Source organism: Nansenia antarctica (genome assembly GCF_963989245.1).
Source record: "Nansenia antarctica genome assembly, chromosome: 1".
In the NCBI taxonomy this organism is placed as follows: domain Eukaryota; kingdom Metazoa; phylum Chordata; class Actinopteri; order Argentiniformes; family Microstomatidae; genus Nansenia; species Nansenia antarctica.
This window is the reverse complement of record NC_137674.1, coordinates 93,167,042-93,185,880: the sequence shown is the minus strand read 5'-3', so window position 1 is coordinate 93,185,880 and position 18,839 is coordinate 93,167,042. Positions and strand designations below refer to the sequence as shown.

The 18,839-nt window shown below is 41.1% G+C and overlaps 2 protein-coding genes across 2 annotated transcripts in view; one reads left to right on the top strand and one right to left on the bottom strand.

The window, feature by feature from the left end:
• Window positions 1-16,221, top strand: part of rpf1 (ribosome production factor 1 homolog) — a 288,578-nt gene extending 272,357 nt beyond the window's left edge. Inside the window, exon 10 of the transcript XR_013937758.1 lies at window positions 16,206-16,221. The gene's annotated coding sequence lies outside the window, so the exon portion shown is untranslated. The remainder of the gene's footprint in view (window positions 1-16,205) is intronic.
• LOC308154235 (tetraspanin-16-like) lies at window positions 6,933-14,102 on the bottom strand (the record flags this gene model as incomplete). Its single annotated transcript, XM_080527403.1, has 8 exons — window positions 6,933-6,966; window positions 9,599-9,957; window positions 12,563-12,646; window positions 12,763-12,918; window positions 13,049-13,156; window positions 13,266-13,340; window positions 13,486-13,683; window positions 14,034-14,102. The coding sequence occupies 8 exons, from the start codon at window positions 14,100-14,102 to the stop codon at window positions 6,933-6,935; spliced, it is 1,083 nt and encodes a 360-aa protein (XP_080383529.1).
• Window positions 16,222-18,839: the final 2,618 nt, after the last annotated feature.

Sequence of the window (18,839 nt, the reverse complement as noted above, 5' to 3'; positions counted from 1 at the left end):
GCGGTTTTAAAGTGTCTCGCTAACGCAGGGTAGTTGTTCCAGACGGCTTTGACAGTTCTAAAACTACTTGCCACCCACCTTATGGTAAAAATCTGCCCGATTTTCAAAACCTGCACGTTCAACTCCTTTGCTGCCTCCTCGAGTAGTCTGGCATTCTTCGCGGACTGGTGATACAAAGCGTACAGTTTTGAAATAAAAAACTCAAAGTGGTTACATCCAGCAACAAGTTTCAGAGCGTCATGGACTGCCAATTCTGCACGGTGGCAAAGGCAATGTACAGACAGTATATTTGGGAAATCCTGTTTCAGGCGAGCAATGACTCCACTGTTTTTGCCCGTGAGGACAGAAGCACCATCAGTGGCTATGCTGATGAGATTATTAGCCAAAAACTCATCATCAAAACCTGCTTTACGTAGAGCCTCTCTCAGGCTGTTGTAGATGGACTCAGCGTCTGTGCCCTGCGTTAGCTCTGTGAGGTCTAAATAGACATTGTCCACATCCCCTTTTCCTGTCACGTCACATCTCACATATAAAATCATATACGCACGTCCGTGCACTGTGCTCTCATCAATAGTGATGCTTATTTTTGACTGGGCCTTTTTAACATTAACAACAAACTTTTTGCACATTTCGTGTGAAATGTGGTGAATAATCTCAGCACAGGATTTATCGGATCTGTGTACAGGGCCTACCTTTGCCCCATTGATCTCTTGGAGCTGCATGACGAGTGGAAGTTTTTAAAAAGCCATCCTTTCCTTGGCTACCATATAGGCGGATCTGAACGCGATTGATGTTTCCTCGAACAACTTTGCGTTGATAGAGAGAATCCTGTTTGGCATTATTTCTTTTTGTCTTGTTTCTGCCAGTTCAACTGCCCGTTTGTGCGCCACACTATCCCGGTGCTTGTAGATTTTCTTACGCAAGTTGTTCTGTCTGTTACTGGTTACGTCCCCGTTCATCCACTCTTCTGACAAGTGCGTTCCAACGTTATCAGTGAGGAGAAGGCTTTTGGCATCCCTGCATACAGTACAGCCTAAGCAACTATTCTTTGAGAACAGCCACGGGAGACGTCTGGTCCAGTCACTCCACTGTTCTCTGGTCCAGCCAGCCAGAGGGACCCCAGCATCTTCGCACCCCCCATCTCCAGCAACAGGCGGGTGGTCATCATCATCATCATCCTCTTCCTCATCTCCTCCGACCTCTTTTTTTGTTGTCTTCCTAACGTTAGTTTCCACGTTAGATTCTTCTCTTGGCTTGTCTTGTGTCTCTTCAGCCCCCACAGTAACGTTAGCTGTCAAGTTAGCATTAGCTACCAAGTTAATGTTAGCTGTCTCTCCTCTCGGCTCTGTTGTAGCAGCATCAGTCCCCACGTCCAATGTGCCACCAGCAGCTACAGATGTGCTACCACCACCAACTACAGATGGATTTTCCTCTTCATCGTTTTGTTTGGACTTCTTTGGATAGAAATCGCCCAAGGTGAGTTGCTTTCTTCTTTTCGACATCTTTTCTTCAACAATGGCGCGCGCAGGTGACAGTTTTTTTAACACACGTAGTAAACAAGCTCGTTAGTGGGTAGTGGATGCCTGCAGACAGCGCCCCCACGCTCCGAGCGGCTCGAGGCTAGAATCTTTTTTTTTCATGAATCATAAAAACATATTTTTATTATTATTTTCCCCTTATTTTACACCTTTGAGAAAAACCATGACCAAAATAGCATTTATTTGGCTATCATATCAATATTTTAGAGCTCCCCCAAAATTTCGCAAACCATGTTTCCAGGGGAGCTCATGTCACCACTTCCCCCTTATTTCGCACCCTGCCAAAACCCCATAGAGCAGGGGTCGGCAATAGGCGGCCCGTGGGCCATTGCTGGCCCGTCACCAATAATATTTGGCCCAGCAGATTATTTTGAGAATCCACTTTTTTTTTTCTTTTTTAAAAAAAATAATAATATCGGACCGACAGTCCCACATATAGCGCCTATAATGTCCGAATAGAGAATCGAACTTCACCTGAATAATGCTTATTGTACTTTTATCCATGTTGAGAGTGAATGACACAGGGACAGACAATCAGGCAGCAAGGTGCACCGAAGCGCACTGACGCTGAACCCCTCAGAGTGAATCATAAGCAGGTGGACAACGCGTCACGGTGCTGAAATAGCCGACATACCGTGTGTGGTTTGAACAAAATAACACGAGCTCAGTAAGCCATTCAAACGTAATGTTTACGTATATGTGACTGCAACACACATATGAACAGTAACAACGCAAATTCTGTTTAATTTTCTGAAAAACATTGAAAACAAAATCGGCGAAAACAAAAAGCATCTCCCATCGGTCAGTATTTGCTTGATATCTGGTGATATTGACGTCACTTTAATCCACAGGCAGTTCTCAAGGTTTTTATGCATCCATCGATTCCTCTCGTGCGTCTTTATCGCATTCATTGACGAAAAGGACGACTCGCATGTATAGAAAGGGAACATTGTGAGCACGGAAAATGTCTCTCACAACGGCTTTGCATTGATGAAACCAGGTAGGATGAACGTATAGTTCACTGTCCATTCCTCTTTAAATGCCCTGTTTCCACCGTCAACTTTCCTCTTTAGACCTTTGGAGAGTGACATTATGTTTCTCTTGCTAGCAGGTTAAATGTTTGGCTAACTTCACCCGGCACGCAAACAACCAATCCAATAATAATAATGTGACCTTGTCTGGGAGGAGGGGGGAATAATTATCAGAATGAAACTATGTTACCTAATTATTAGAATAAGTTAGGCTACGCTACATCGTCAGTCCACACATTTATTATTCAAAAATATGGAAAAGTGTGAAACTACGTTTCAACGTTGTTGAGAATCACAACACAAACTCGCTAGTCAAGCCAAAATACTGCAACATAATGGATTGGACAGCTACCTAGTTAACTAGAACACTACTTTACATTGTTAGCAGGTTCACAAAACAAGCTGTGTTAGTTGACTAGCGATGTGTACAGTCGAAAGAAAAGTCAAAGCATTAGAACGTGTCACATTTTTAAACAATCAATTACTGAAATTAGCCTTTGATTATGTTCGGGCCCGCCATCTAGTGGCTCCAAAATTTTTGGGCCCGAGGCCAAACCTAATTGCCGACCCCTGCTCTAGTCGCACACATTGCAGGCAGACAGGCAGTAGGATGAATTGTATATCAAAAACGTATCTTTATTTAAAGATTTTCTTTTGGTTGCTGACAGGTGAAAAGCACAAACAACTACAGTTGTGAAGCATGGATCTTCTCCACAAACAAAGTTAACAACTTCAACGAAAAGTAGTGTTCAGTTAAAATAAAAGTATAAATGTAAAAGTAAAAATATGTACAGTGTACAATTGTCAGCACCTGAGAACTTAAGTGCCCCCCAAGATGGGTTGTTTTTTTAACAGTCTGGAAAAAAATAAAATAAAAATGTAACATACCCACAGTATTTAACACTTATTTTCACTTCCTATGCCTAAACATGACTCAACATTGGCTAGGACAGGGCTGTAGTTCTGTACCAGACCAGAGCTACTCTAAACTTAGTAACACACGACTAGTCACTTCGCTTTGCTCCTTCCCAAGTCGTACTCATACCCCATGTTTTTACCCCCACCAGAGCTGAAGTTGTCCATGTGAGCATGTCCAGGATTAGTCATAGGACGACAACCTGTTGATATCAACCAAAGTTCAGTTAGTTAGCTGTCCATGTAGAATGCTTATTATGATAATGTCACAATTCAGCCATCCATTTAGCCATCCAGCCCATCTGCTAATTATCCACCCACCCATCTAGACAGTTAATATTAGCAGACACAATTGCACCAGTCAAGTAGCTAGTTGGGCCTAATAACGTTACACTGCACTAGCAAGTACAGTAAACATCTTTACAGAATGCCCTGTACATTTTACAGTATAAAACTGTTGTAGTTTTATTAAAAAAAACATTTTAAATTGGTAAATTCAACAGCCTTTTTCTGCTGAATTAGCATGACCATGCTGCTAATTAAACTAATTATTTCAGTAAGATTTACATGCAGTTGTCGCTTATTGTACATTGAATCCTATTCAATTTCACTGAAAAATACCGACCAAGAAACATACAATTCCGTACATTTTACAGTATAAAACTGTTGTAGTTTACAAAAAAGATGCTAATTAAACTATTTATTTCAGTAAGATTTACATGCAGTTGTCGCTTATTGTACATTGAATCCCATTCAATTTCACTGAAATATTACGACCAAGAAACAGTTTCACTGTTAAAGCCCCATCATATGGACTGTCATTTAACTGATCTTTTCTGCACATTTTCCTAAAAAGTTGTTTATAATATACTGTCTTTTGTAGTATTATTGACAATAGTTTTACAGTGAAGACAAACTAAATACTGCAATTTAATTTCCTGTAAAATATATTCATTTTATATTCATTCAGGCATAAAACCATCCATGACTCCTAATATCAGCCTCAAATAGCCTATAAACTGTTTAAGTGTCTAAAAGTATTTTCCCTCACCAGTTAGGTTTATTGCTCACTGGAAAATAGCAACTGATATATAATATCTTATATGTTTGTATTTTACCAGAAATGTGGAAAATGTAACCCTAATTAAAAACTGAAAAGCTAGATACCATAAGAGACTGAAAGATTTAAAAACAAGTCCAAAAATAACTTTCCTTCCCAATATTTTATTCATGTCGAAGCAATGAACAAACATCTGCCATGTATGTACTTTACAAACATGAAATTAGAGAGCATGTAACAGGTGCTCATCTTTGTGATAGTGTTTTTTTTCTGGCATGGCAGCACTACATTTTTCTGGCATGGTTGCAGTTTTCTGGTATTTAGACTAATCTTTACAATTTAAAGAAATAAAATCCTGTTCTGACTATCTAATAACAAAATAGACTTTAAAACGGTCTACAGTATTTTTCCCTTAAAGGTTCAAACTGAGGTACAGGAAAATGGGGAAACAGCAAAAAACAATTGCTTGCAAACTAACAATTGTGTCTCAAACATTTGCTTTTGAAGATCTTACCTTGAAGATCTGAGCAGATAATAAACTAAAACAGACCTTAAAACTGAGTGGGGCATCTAGTGCCATGAGTTAAGTCCATATTCAAGCATCAAGCCTCTCGTGATCCGAAAGTTCCTGGATCAAGGTGAGGACTCTTGGGTTCACGTTAAGACGTTTGTGTTTCTGCTCCACTTTAGTGCCCTTCTCTGGGTTGATGGAGAAAAGAAACCTTGGGAAATAGAAGAAAAACAGACACCTGTTAAGTCACCATCTATCAGTGAATGATTTAAGGACATTGAGTCCAAAAGGTCCATTTGCAGTAGTACAGCATTTATGAACCGGGTGACGAGTCAACATAATTTTTACTTCAGATGTTTGAATTCAATAAATTGAAAATATTGGATAACGCTAATCCAAAAAGACATACCTCTGCAGAAACTCCAGGGTCGATGCCAGCTCTGATGGGTAATGGATGTTAAAGCAATAATAGCCCCCAAACATCATGCACAAGGCAGAACTGAAGGATGGGATGTTGTCGTGAACGATGTTTTGATCCACACTCAGCATGTACCGCTTGGAAGAGTAGCAGGATCGTCAAATCAAATCAAAATTAAAAACAGACTTGTTTCCTGAGACATTTCACAAAACAGTTTGAGCATGTTTTTAAAACTGTTTAGCATCAATACAGAAGTCAGTGTATGTGCTGGTGTAAGGTTAGTCAAAGACTACTTGACTAACCTTAAGAGCTTACATGGACTAAAAACATTGTGCAACATGAATTTGTATCCAAATAAACAGAAAAGAGAGAAAGGAGTAAGAGAGAGAATGAAATAAAGCTAAACTTACCACACACAACAATGGTGGGAGTCACGGGAACTTGGTCCATTTGTACTTCCCCTGCCAAGCATGTGTCCTCCACATAGCAGAACATGATGGCGTCTTCCTTCTCATCAAAGTAGGCCAGCAGATGCAGCACCATCTCTTTGATGTCTTCAGAGCATCCATTCAGCTCTCCTCTCATCACTTTAACCTTTGTCACAGCCTGTCGGAACTTGCTGCTCTTCACACAAACCGTACTCATGTAGTTCAGGAGGCGATTCCCTTTCAGATCAACATTCCGAGTGAAGGTTTCTTTAAGTCCAATTCCAGTGAGTTCCTTGAAGTGGACTGCCATTCCAAGTTCGTTGAACCAACATGGCCACTCTTCCAGGAGGTATTTTATATTTTTCCCCTGGTTGACTTGTTGACGTTGTGTGTAGAAAGTCGACTTCATTAGGAGCTTGACCTCCTCTGGATTAGCAGATGTTTGCTGAGACATCATCTTCAGTTTTTCTTTCTTTGCCTGCTGGCTCTCTTGTGTCTCTCCACGGGGAAGGAACTTCAACTGCCAGTTAATGCACCCATAGGTGTCCTGGATTGCTGCTCTCTTTTCTGGAGGGATTTCGTCTGTGTCATCTGAGTCACCAATGTGATGCTTTCGTTTCCATATTTTTTGGATTGAAGATCGCTTCATATTCTCGATCCTGTTTAGAAACTGCTTGACTAGAGAGTGGTACCCTGGCCCGATCACATCTCGACCGATCACGTCTTGCAGAGATTGGGGATATTTTGCCACCATCTTTTTGGCAACTTCAGTTGAGCTCATTTTGTTTGCAGAACCTTTTTTCTTCATCATTTCACCAACTACAATGCGGACCATTTCCCTTCTCAGTCGTGGACTTGGTCGTTTTCCTCTGTCCAGTGCTTGCATCAGTTCCTCTGGGAACTTGTCCCATGGTATCATAAAGGTATCCACCCAGTCCATATCACCAGGGCTTTGGCAGCTGTTGGGAGAGGTTGAGGGTGAACTTCTGGGTGAAGGAGACAGAAAGGATGCGGAAGGTCTTGGCGAGGCATCAACAGATGAGCTGCTGGTTTCCAGAGTCTGGCCTGCAAAAACAAACAGACACACAAAAAAGAGGAACAGGTGTGCATCAGGAATACAATATGAATGTTTCTATATTTTTCTGAATGATCTTTTATGCAGGCTACTTTGGACACTAGTAGTGTGCTGTACTGCAATACTTACCTCTCACTTTCCAAGCAGCAAGGACTTTTCGGGCTTGAATTGGCCTCAATGCTGAGAGCAAGTCGGCTTCCTGAATAAACTGAAAGTCATCATATGTCTCCACCCCAAGGGACTCCAGGGTCTCTTCTAGAATATCTTTCTGCATCTCTGGAAGGTCAGGCAAGACCTCAGTGATGGCGCTACGTAGAAATGGTTTCTCCAAGTCGGCCATTTCTGGAATCAAGGAGGAGTGAAAGCCAAAGTAATAAACTGCTGTCATTTTCTTAGTGTACCGTATTTTCCGCACTATAAGGCGCACCGGATTATAAGGCGCACCTTCAATGAATGGCCTATTTTAGAAATGTTTTCATATATAGGGCGCACCGGATTATAAGGCGCACTGTCGTTTTTTTTTTTTTGACTGGGGTTGCGTTATGCATCCACTAGATGGAGCTGTGCTAAAGGGAATGTCAACAACACAGTCAGATAAAGTCAAACTTTATTAAGCGTTCTGACAACTCCGTTCACTCCCATGGTAACGTTGTTCAAACGTTAATGTGCATATTAACAATATTAACAATATTAACAATAACATATTAACAATATTAACACTATCTCCCAGCCTTGTTCACTCTTCTCCCAAACGTGGAGGGGAACTTTTCCCTGATTCAGTAAACACGTAGTAAAAGAAACAGTCTGATAGTATTGTCGTTAGGTATACTGTGTCGTCGGAAACGTATCTACTGCCATCGATAATGTTCTCTCTTCTCTTGGGGTTCATAACAACGTAATGATCAGAGTGATCTTAAGTTCAAAATCTAAAGCCTATGATACACGGGCAACTGTGAAGAAAAGGACAGGATGTTATCCTCCGTCTCGTCAGGTTCTCCTCCTTCATTTAAGATGTCTTTGTCTTTGTAGACCTCAAGCTTCACATTCCAAAGGCATGGGTGTTCTACAATGACATGGAGACAGAGGGATGAGATGTTCATTAATTCAATTCAGTCAAACATTCAAACTTTATTTCAGTAAACACGTAGTAAAAGAAACAGTCTGATACCACTAAAGCAAACGTTAGTGCATAACTCAACATTGTTCAGTTATGTATAACACGTAAAGCTCACTTTTTCAGTTCATTCCTCGTCCACGAATCCCTTGAATTATTCTTCTTCAGTGTCCGAATTGAACAGTTGGGTGAGTACGGCATCCATTCAGAGCACATGATAGCATAACAATAGCATAGCATTCGCGGAGATTCCAAGATGGCGGCCGTCGTTTACTGATTACCGTAATGCTGCAAGCGGTGCGGCTTTGTAGTTTACCAGTCGTACTGAAACATTTTATTATTATTAAAAAAAAAATATTGGTCATGTAATTTTTACATTTTGATCCATATATAAGGCGCTCCGGATTATAAGGCGCACTGTCGTTATTTTTTATTTTTTTTGGCTTTTAAGTGCGCCTTATAGTGCGGAAAATACGGTATATTTCAAATAGTATTATCATTTTACTAAGCATACGAGTGCATTTTTAGCATGGTTTCTCCATTGCAGTGGCCAAGATCATGTTTATTTTGACAGCACACTGTGTTTCAGCGGAATGACTTGGTGTCCGTCAACAATGTATGATGGCAACGGATAAAAATCTACCAAATTGTTAATGTTAAGACATTGTAACCTTGTACTCTGTTTTGTTACGGAGTACAGATGGTATTCAGAATGATAAACAGCTAGATACATCCATCACAAAATACACAGCTGCATCATTTTGAATTAAAATAATGACAAGTTCTCCAAACTCCATGGACTCATCATTTTTTGACACTAGGAAATGCCCCCTTTTATATGATGTACCTTTATACTGTATGTCAGTGGAAACTGTAGTATTGTTTTCTGAAAAGCCAAACTCTCTCACCACATGTTTAATTGCATCACTATAAAGGCTGGAGTAAAAAGTACAACTGTCTTTGACTTGCAGAAGCCGACTGCATCCTGGCCCAGCTGACAGATATGCCTGAAACATCTGGGGCCAGTTTCACAGACAAGGCTTAAGCCTAATCCTGGACTAAAAAGCATCTTCAATGGAGATTTTACATTGAAAGTGTGATTTAGTCTAGGGCCTTGTCTGTGAAACCGGCCCTATGATAATGTCTTTCAGATAAAGTTAGGCAGATGTTCTTAAAATGTTTCAAATGCCTGGCACATCTCTTAAAGTAGCAGTGCTTGCTTTCAAAACGCATCGTCCATACCCTGATTAAGGGGCCAAACTTCAAAATCAGTGCTGGATAGTGCCGCAAGAAATGGTGTTTCGGTTTTAGTGTACTCTCAGGAAATACATATTTTCTAGATTCCAAATATTCTTGGATTATAATGTCAAGATAGGCTACCTGTGACAATGAAATATTTTGCGCACAAACCATAAACAATATCTTTAAGCTGGAGAGTTAACTGCCACACATCATCATCTGGATTTTGCACTTTGTCACCAATTAATACAGGCAGCAACCTTAAGTACCGGTCCAGCACTGAGAGGATAGGGTCTGGTGCTGAGGGTTCCCCTCCTGGGAGTCCTTCCCACTCGGACTGAAAGGAGGCGATGACCCGACAGGGGGCCAGGCCTTCTGTGGCCTTCTGCTCCAGACTCTGGGTGAGGAATGCAGCCGTGTCATAGAGCAGGCCAGAGAGAAACGCAGCAGAGAACTGCTCCCACTGCTGGAAGCGACTGGTCAGCCCAGCCCCGCTGCGAAGGTAGCCCTCGAGTCCATCCACTATGAGCAGGGATAGAGGCACAGCGGACACCGCGGAGGACTCTTGCTGACGGGCCACCTCCTGAAGCAACTCCTCCATGGTCCTGGGGTACACAAACTGGATTTTCTGAAAAGAAAACAATAGAAGGTTTAAAACAAGCTGCTTTCAAATATAATTGTAGGGCGGCTGTGGCTCAGGAGGTAGAGCCAGTGTCTAATGATCGCAAGGTCGGCGGTTTGGCAGTTCGATCCACGGCTGGCCACGTGTTGTGAATGACCAGACGCCAGTCTTGGGTATCCTTGAGCAAGACACTGACCCCAAATTGCTGCAGACGTCTTGCATGGCAGCTTGCCGCCATTGGTGTTGGAATGGGTGAATGAAAGGCCATTGTAAAGCGCTTTGGAATAAGGCGCTATATAAGTGCAGTGAGTCCATTTAATATTTACCATAATTCAAAACGCAAAAGGTGAGTCAGAAGTGTCTCAGTGACTGGGTTTACAGTTTCTCAACCATTATGCCCTGACTGTCATAGCGTTTGTTTATTGGATCTGATTGACGACTTTGCTTGAGGATGGGCCGGGTGAACTAGGCTACTAGGGTCTAGGAAGTGTAGCATATTTGACCTTCCATGCTGTTCAGTGCTGTCACCTAGGCTATAGAGTTAATAACTCAACCATTTGCTTTTGAGGCCTGAGAAATAGGCTACTATACATTTTCTCCCTCTGATTTCAGGACAGGAGAGAGTTCAGTTTGGCTGCGGGCCCATCATGTTCTGCTCTGATAAGCAAACCATCTCTGTGACTGAGACAGGGGAGTTCCACCTGGAGACACTGGACAGTGAGAAGAGATAGGCCAAAGTCCCCATCTCATCTCTACAGAACAGACCATTTTCACTTGTAGCCTACTGTACATAACAGAAGGAATGTTGAGTCAGTTGCTGTAGTGTAACAGTTGTCATGACACGACCCAATTTAAATTATTCAGGGTAAAGCACACTCATCCTCATCTCCATTAGAAATTACCATCTTGGCATCAATTACTTTGACAGTCTGAGACAAAGAAGTGTTGACAGTTTATCTGGCTGTTGTCAGTCAGTGTTGCTGTTGATAGAATTACCTTTAAATGTTCTCGGCTGAAGTTGTACATGTAGTGGTGAAGAGCGCTTGGAAGGCTTAGAATTGGAGTCTTGGTGAAAAAGAACACTTTGAGGCCCAACTCAGAGGCAGCCGTCACCGCGGCGAGGAGCAGTAGGGAGCGGTTGACGCTTCTCTCCCCGACCACCAACGTACTGCATGAAGATGATGATGGCGACATTTTGAAAGCCTTCAACATCCCCGTCTGTGGAACGAATGTACTAAACACGTTGGTCAAAATATCGGCCATTACTATCTCAATGACGTAATTTCCCGCGTAGTCCAGTTGAATGGCAGTGCAGGATGCAGGGGCGTGTCCAGGTCACGTGCTACCCCAGGCCACCCCTGAAATCTGATTGGCCACCCCAGGTGCCACCCCCCTGATTGATTGGCACACAGCTGTATAAAGTTTGATGTAAAGAACTCTCGCAAAAAACACATACGAAATATTGTTTTAAGTACAATAAAGCTTTATTTATTTTAAGAACGTGTGGTGCCAGGCTGGCTGCAGCTTTGAGCTGCAACGTTTGCAGGAAAAGCACTATACAAATAAAAAGTTAGTATTATTATTATCTAGATTTTCAACTGCTGATCTGTTACTTCACAAGGATTCTTGGCCATCCACACAGTGTGCAATACCTGTCTCAGACTTCATGGATGTGCAAAAGTCTGACACCTAGTGAACAATAGTTCAAATGAAGGTTAACCTTACATTCAGTTCACTTGTCAATCTTTTATTTCGTGCAACTGCAGCAATTGCAAGGAATTACCACAATCTCAAATGAATATGAATTGAGGGTAGTTAGACCTGAAGTCAAAACCTGACTGTAATGTCCAGCACTCTACACATCTCAGTAACCACATAATTCCACATGGGGGCGCTAATGTCATATTTATGAGCAACGTAAACTTCACCTGAGAAGATGCAGTGCAGGTATCAAACATTAAAAAAAAACAATACATACTCTTTCTTTTTCATCCATTGAACATTTAATATAACTTTTAAAATAATCCATATAACAAGAATATTTCCAAGAAAAACATTAACTGTCATTGTTTAGCAGACCTTTATTGTCTGTGTGTGTCTGGGTTGGTGGTGGCATCCTCTGGCCTAGGTTCCGAAGCTGCTTCTTCGAGTAATGATGCCTCATCTCCAGCTTAAAGAACAGAACCATGGCAAGGATCATTGATGCCAACTACAAACAATAGAGGGGGGAGAGAAGCAAACAATGAATGAACGTATAGTATAGGCAAAGGCAATGGCACATTTATTTGTATAGCACATCTTCATACAACAATAAAAAGTGCAATATAATAACAATTAAAAAGTTCATTTTTTTTTTTTTAAGTCGAAAAGAATTTATCATGTCTGATCTACACAAATAAATGAATAAATCCATTATTAGCAAACAAATAATTATATATTTGCATTGTGTCTTTCATCTTTCAAATCCTCTAGTGCAGCTGATAAAATGTAAATTTTAACCCCCCAAAAAGTAGCACAATAGGTGCAGGCCTATAGGTGTTTAGGTTACCCTAATCTAGAGGAAAGTTCCACCATGAAAGTGCAGTGTAGTTCGCAGCCGACAGTACTGTACCTCCATGACACATATGACGCTGGCTGCTGAGCCCAGGATGACACACTGCTCTTCGATCACTGCAATGACCTCGCTGAAGCAGCTCTGGGGAGAAAACAGAGGGGGCATTTTTAGACCCAGACACACACACGCGTGCACACACACACACACACACACACACACACACACACACAGTGTAACAACGCCTTAGAACTCAGTACCTGTGGTTGGATCAGATTAGTAACAACTGTAATTCCGGCACAGGCTGCGAGGGTCTTGTTCACACAGCATGTCTTTGGGTATTTCAACCTTGTGGTTTTGCTGAACACAGAGTCCTTGAAATCCATGGTCAAGTTCTCAAAGCCACAGCATTTGAACTGAAGTGTTAAAAAAACACAGAGAAAGAAATCTAATACATGTGAATTGATAACTATCTAATGTATCAAATATAATCATCTCATAACGGAACCACATAATCATGCATTTTCTAAAATGTTCCCATCTTACTTTGATCATGACTGTGTTCCACGCTGTAGAGATAGGGTCTGTTGCTGCTGGGCCCCTATACCCAGTCAACAGGGACTTCCTGCTTGCGTTGTGCACCACTAAGCTAACCTGAGACAAAAACGCATCGCTGATTATTTGAAGGCATTTATTTATAGTGCATCCACATCATACAATAACTTTATGATTCCAATGCTGTTAAACAATGAATTTGTCTTACCAGATCCCTGTAAACAAAGACAAAAATGGTCCCCACTAGTTCAGCAACAAAAGGCATTGTCATGGTGAAGAAGAACTGTTGAGAAAATATAATTGAAGTAAAAGTGGTCTCCACTGGAGCTCGCAGGATCAGTAAAAGGAGAATAGAACTGAGCAATAGGCAACACAATCATTGTCTGGCGACTTGGAATAAAGACAGCAGACTATTGTCTCTCTCTCACCAGTATGATGAAGAAACGGTTCTCTTTCCAGGCCCCAAAGCAGCGGATGAGACTTGCGCTGCTCAACACAGCGCTCATGCCCATGCTGATATAGCTGATGGAGACAACCTGGGCAGAGTAGGGGCCCAGCACACCCCCAAAGGTAGCTGCTCCATATCTAATCCACGCACCAAGACCCAGGAGGAGAAGCCCACTTACCTGAAAGGCAGGGGGAGGATATTGGGTCTTAACCTTTCTTGAACATAATTTTAACATTTGAGTTGTTTTCGACTGATGAATTATGATTCTGATTTCATTACATTTCAAATGTAGTGATGGAGTGCAATAGGTTTATATTATATTATAATTACACTTTATATTACAATTCTGTTGTACATTTATATTATGACTATTCATGAATTTCATGTATCTGAGATTTGTGAGGAGGACAAAGAGCAAATTGAAGGCTAATTCATCAAAAAAACATCATGTCATTTCAAGTGTTGCTTTATTGCTAATACATGCTTTATAAATGCTTATAGGGTACTAAGGGGGGTAGAAATACTTACATAGAGTATCCCACACAGAAGCAACATCAAATACCGCATCCACTTATACAGGTTGTCAGGTGTCGCCATTTCAGCCGGTCAGTGTGCTAGCTAGCAGAGTGTTAGCTACTTCTCATCAACCTGAGATAATCAAAGGGGGAAAGGGGCATCGTATCAGATTGTTATGCCTCTAATAACTGATTATCTAACTATTTATCTATCTGTCTGAATGATCAGATACTACTGTAGTTTAACAGGTACTTCTAGTACCTCGTGTTCTCATACCTTACGAACAAGCTAGTTAGAGGCGAACTTAATATTCCTAATGTGGCCCAACATGGCTACTAGCTCTAGTTATTAGCTAACGAGCTAGATAGCAAACATGAAAACATATTTCACGAGAAAAAAGGCCATAGCATAATATATTGTAATTAGTCATTCTTACGTTTAACACCAGCATTCAAGTCTAAAACTCGGACAATTTAACTACTGTTAACAGGCCTGGCTAACTCTTTAGCTAGCATCAGGTAGTCGGTTTCCCACAGCAACAGGTTGCCTATAAGTTCTTCTTGTTCTGATTGGCTGAGACGTTTATTTAAAAGTTCGCAAGTTTTGAGAGCTTGTAAATCTATACTGGTTTAGCAAGGACATTACCTCTGCTTGCAAAGATCTTTACTGTTTTTCCTCGTTCAGTCATCTATTTCTATTTCAGGTTAAGTAAATGTGCATGAAAACAAAACACGTAAGCTAGATAAAAACACATTTATTTAAAAAAAACATTATAACATTTACAATGCATCAGTAATCTTGTTTATGTTCTCATCTCATCCTCCATTTTTTTTTTACATTATATTTCCTGATAGCGACAGCCGTTGTATAATGTGATAGACCCAATGGACACTGAAATAATGTGATGTATCACATAATATTGAAGGTCTACGGTACAGTGGAGGCTGGTGGAGGTAGAAATCGGAAGATGGGCTCATTGTAATGCATGGAATGGAATAAGGAATAGTATCAAACACATGTGACTTCTACTACCTCCACAGGTAAAATATGCAATATCAAACGTGGGATGCAGTTTTAAGTAAATTACCAGAATTACATATTTACAGTACATTCAATGTGCTGTGGCCTACTGTAGATGTTTAGAGAGAAATGAGGTGGTGTTGTTATCGTTATTGTGCCTAGAAGATATGGAACACAGTCCCCTCAGTTTGAAAACACCAGGTTTAGAACATTGTAACCATAATCGGTCTTGCATAACAAAGACAGCCTAATAATCAGTTTAAAATGCTTTACTGTCCATTTGCTGAATTAGTTTGGTTAAAAGCATCAATCATGTACATTTCTTATAACATTTATTTAGAGGTTCATGTACATTTATTTAGATATATTCTATTTGTCTCTATTGAACCCATTTGCTTTTGAAGTTATTTCAACATTATGTCGTAAATACTTTCTCAGGTCTTTCTTTACGTTACCACTGTGGTGATAATCTCTATTTACTGACCCTCAGTGTATAGGCCAATTCCTGTTTCATTAAAGGTAAAAAAGTGTCAATATCATGCATATTATGATGTCGATATATTAGTGTATTTTGTATGGATGTTTTTAAAAAAAACTTTTATTTCATTAAACTGTGTACTAAACACTCATTGTTGGGGTCCTTTCAGGTGAGAACAAAAAGATGTCAGATGCCAAATGAACCGCAATTCTGTTACTGCCGCTCTCATTGTTTCAAATGGAAGCCCCTGCACACAGCAAGCGGGTGGACAGGAGGTGACATGGCTTTGTCATGTGAGTTGAGTATGAGAATGTGAGGTCACAGCATGTAGGACAGATAAGACAACAGGGCATGGGCTGGAGATAAGACTTATCCAATGCCATGATGCCAGGCGAGGCACATGAGTTCACACATAGATCATTAGAGTGACGTTCCACAGTGGCCACACCTCTCTACTGGGGTACAGAAGTGCAGTTTCCAATGGGGTTTTTCCAATGTGTTTTCCAGTGGGGTACAATCATCATAACTATAATGCAGGTGATTGATGGTGATGACTGCTAACTATTTTGATAATGACACCCATAGGCCATTAAAAAGTTTATTGAAACAACAACAGCGATTGAATCACACAATTGTGTCAGACAGAACACATAATCTTTTTTTGAGGATGGCAATTATTATCAAAGCTTGTTGATTTGTAGGCTGTGTGCTTCAGTGATGTGATGGTCTGAGCAACAAAAATGGAAGTGAGGTTTAAATATGATTGGAAAAAATGTGAATTGACTTTGTTTTTTTAGCTATTATGGTGTAATGCGAATGTGAGACAAGGTGAGACACTACACAACATCACCACCATGTGAGGTTGTTATATCATCTAGTTCATAAATAGCACTGCATGAATATTGCAACGATGCTCGTCAACGTGTTATTTCTGTGGGTAACATGACAGCACAGCGGGAGGCTAAAGTGAGTTCATGACAGGATCACACAAGCGATGCATAACGAAAATCAAGACGAAAATAGATGCTGTCAAAGATTTATTCACAAGTACAAAAATGTATATACATATACAGATAGCACACAAGACGACACATAACTTTTCGTGACCTCAGAACAGTTTACAGTGCATGAATTGTCATAATACAACAGGTCTCCGTTGGACAAAGGTAACACAAACATAACAGAGACACAGAACATTTCCAGTTGTTGAAGGAGTCACGTGTGTACCATATGATGGTATTTTCTGAGAGCCTACATGTATGTACGGTATAGTGTTCTGTTCAAACCATTGTAAACTCCATCGAGCCACTGGGGTGAATGACCAGACGCCATTCCCGTGCCAGTCTTGGGTCCTTCTCCTCCTCCTCCTTCTGACCCTCAGCAGCACAGGTGGCCTCTGTGATGCTCGCCCCAGACAGGTAAACATGCCACACGTCCTGTAGTCCCGCTCCAGTGGTGCCAGAACCGTTATCCTGGTCCAAGGTGCACCGGACCTGAAAGTAGGGGTGGGACGATTAGAAAATGTCATGTCACGATTATTATTTTTTATTTTTATTTTTTATGCCAATAAAACACACTGTAATCACTCTTAGATCAACTTAGATTTTGTTGTATTTTTAGGACATTTTAAGTCAGTAATTCAGATTCTAGTGGCACATATCTCTGGCCATAATCCGGGTCCTTAAGAAAGAGCAATTCCTTTTCGGCCAATCAGCACCTTTCATTAACGTACCCAAGGAAGTTTAAAGAACGCACTCCCAGTGTTGCCAACTTCCAGAGCCCCTTGGCGACTTAATTAGTCAAAAGCGACCAGCGACAAATCTAACTTCCTATTCTGGTCATTTGGGGAATTACTGTAAAGCATCTAACATATCCCGTATTCCACGGTTCACGTTACAACCGAGCTCAGGAGAGACGAGTAGGGATACAGTCTATGGCGAGCGAGGGTTGCCGTCTCCTCTGAATTACTGTTCAAGAACAGTGAGGCTCTAGCCATCTCCCTCACACACTGGTCGTCACTGTTCAGCATGTTCAGGAGATGGCTGAGTCTGGTGGCAAAATAAGTCCACTCAAAGTTAGGAACTCCGAGTCCGCCCTCCTGTTTGCTGTGGAATATGATGTCACGTGTGGTATGAGTGTTCAGTCCAGTCCATTTTCTAAACAAAAGTACGGTCTTATCGTTCATTTCACGTAGAGACTTGCGTGGAATGTGTACATTAGAAAACAGATGCTGAACCTTGACCAGAGCTATTTGTCTGACTGCTTCTAGTTTCATGATGAGTGGCAGGGGTGATGCATCTATCAAATCAAGCCTGGTGGAGTACTCAGAAATGATGTCTGCAACTTGATCTTTCCACTCTCCTGCCACTTTGAATTTATGACCCAGATATGTGTATGTTTCATGCAATGAATAAGCTCTGAGTGGCTGGTTATTGATTTTGAATACAGGTGTGGTATCTGATTTAGATCGGTACCAACGGTTACCCCCGCTCCGTCTTTCATAAAACACTGCACATTTGGAATATTTCACCTCTAATCCAGACCAGTCCAAAAAGGAGTCAGTTCTGGAGAGCATGGTGTTGATAACTTCCTCCTGCCTGGAGGCTATGACCACATCATCTGCATACCCCTGGACAGGGTTAGGGGAAATGATATTTGGGGGAGCACAGTTACAAAGCCACTTTAACCAGTGATTTATGGCGAGTACAAAATTGACTGCACTCCATGGACAGCCTGTCTTGATACCAATTTGGAGAGGTATTGGATCTGTGAGCTGTTTACCACAGATTACCTGAATGAATGAACCGGAGTACACATCTTTAACAATGTCATAAAAAACCTTGGGTAGATGTATGTCTTTCAAAGCTCTTAACATGACATTATGTGCTAAAGTGCCGAATGCATCACGAAAATCAAGAAACACAGTATAAAATTTACTTGACCCATGCTTAAAATCATCGATACCTGTCTTGAGACAAAACACATGCTCATTCATGCCCTGACGGTTAACATAGGCCTTCTGCTTAGAAGATAAGATGTTTTCATCAACAAGCCATGGTAAAACCCGTGCAAGAATGCATTTCATGAACACCTTATAAATGGTAGGAAGAAGTGAAATGTCTCTCCAGGTTGATGGATTGTCCGGGATATTGTCCTTTTTGGGTATTCTATGAACAAGAGCACCTTTCCATGAGTCGGGCACTCTTTTATTTTCCAAACAGGTATTAAAGATAGATGTTAATACATCAGGCTGCGTAGCTTTGAGAGACTCATAAGAGACATCATCCATGCCACTGGATTTATTGTTGTCTCCGATGGTC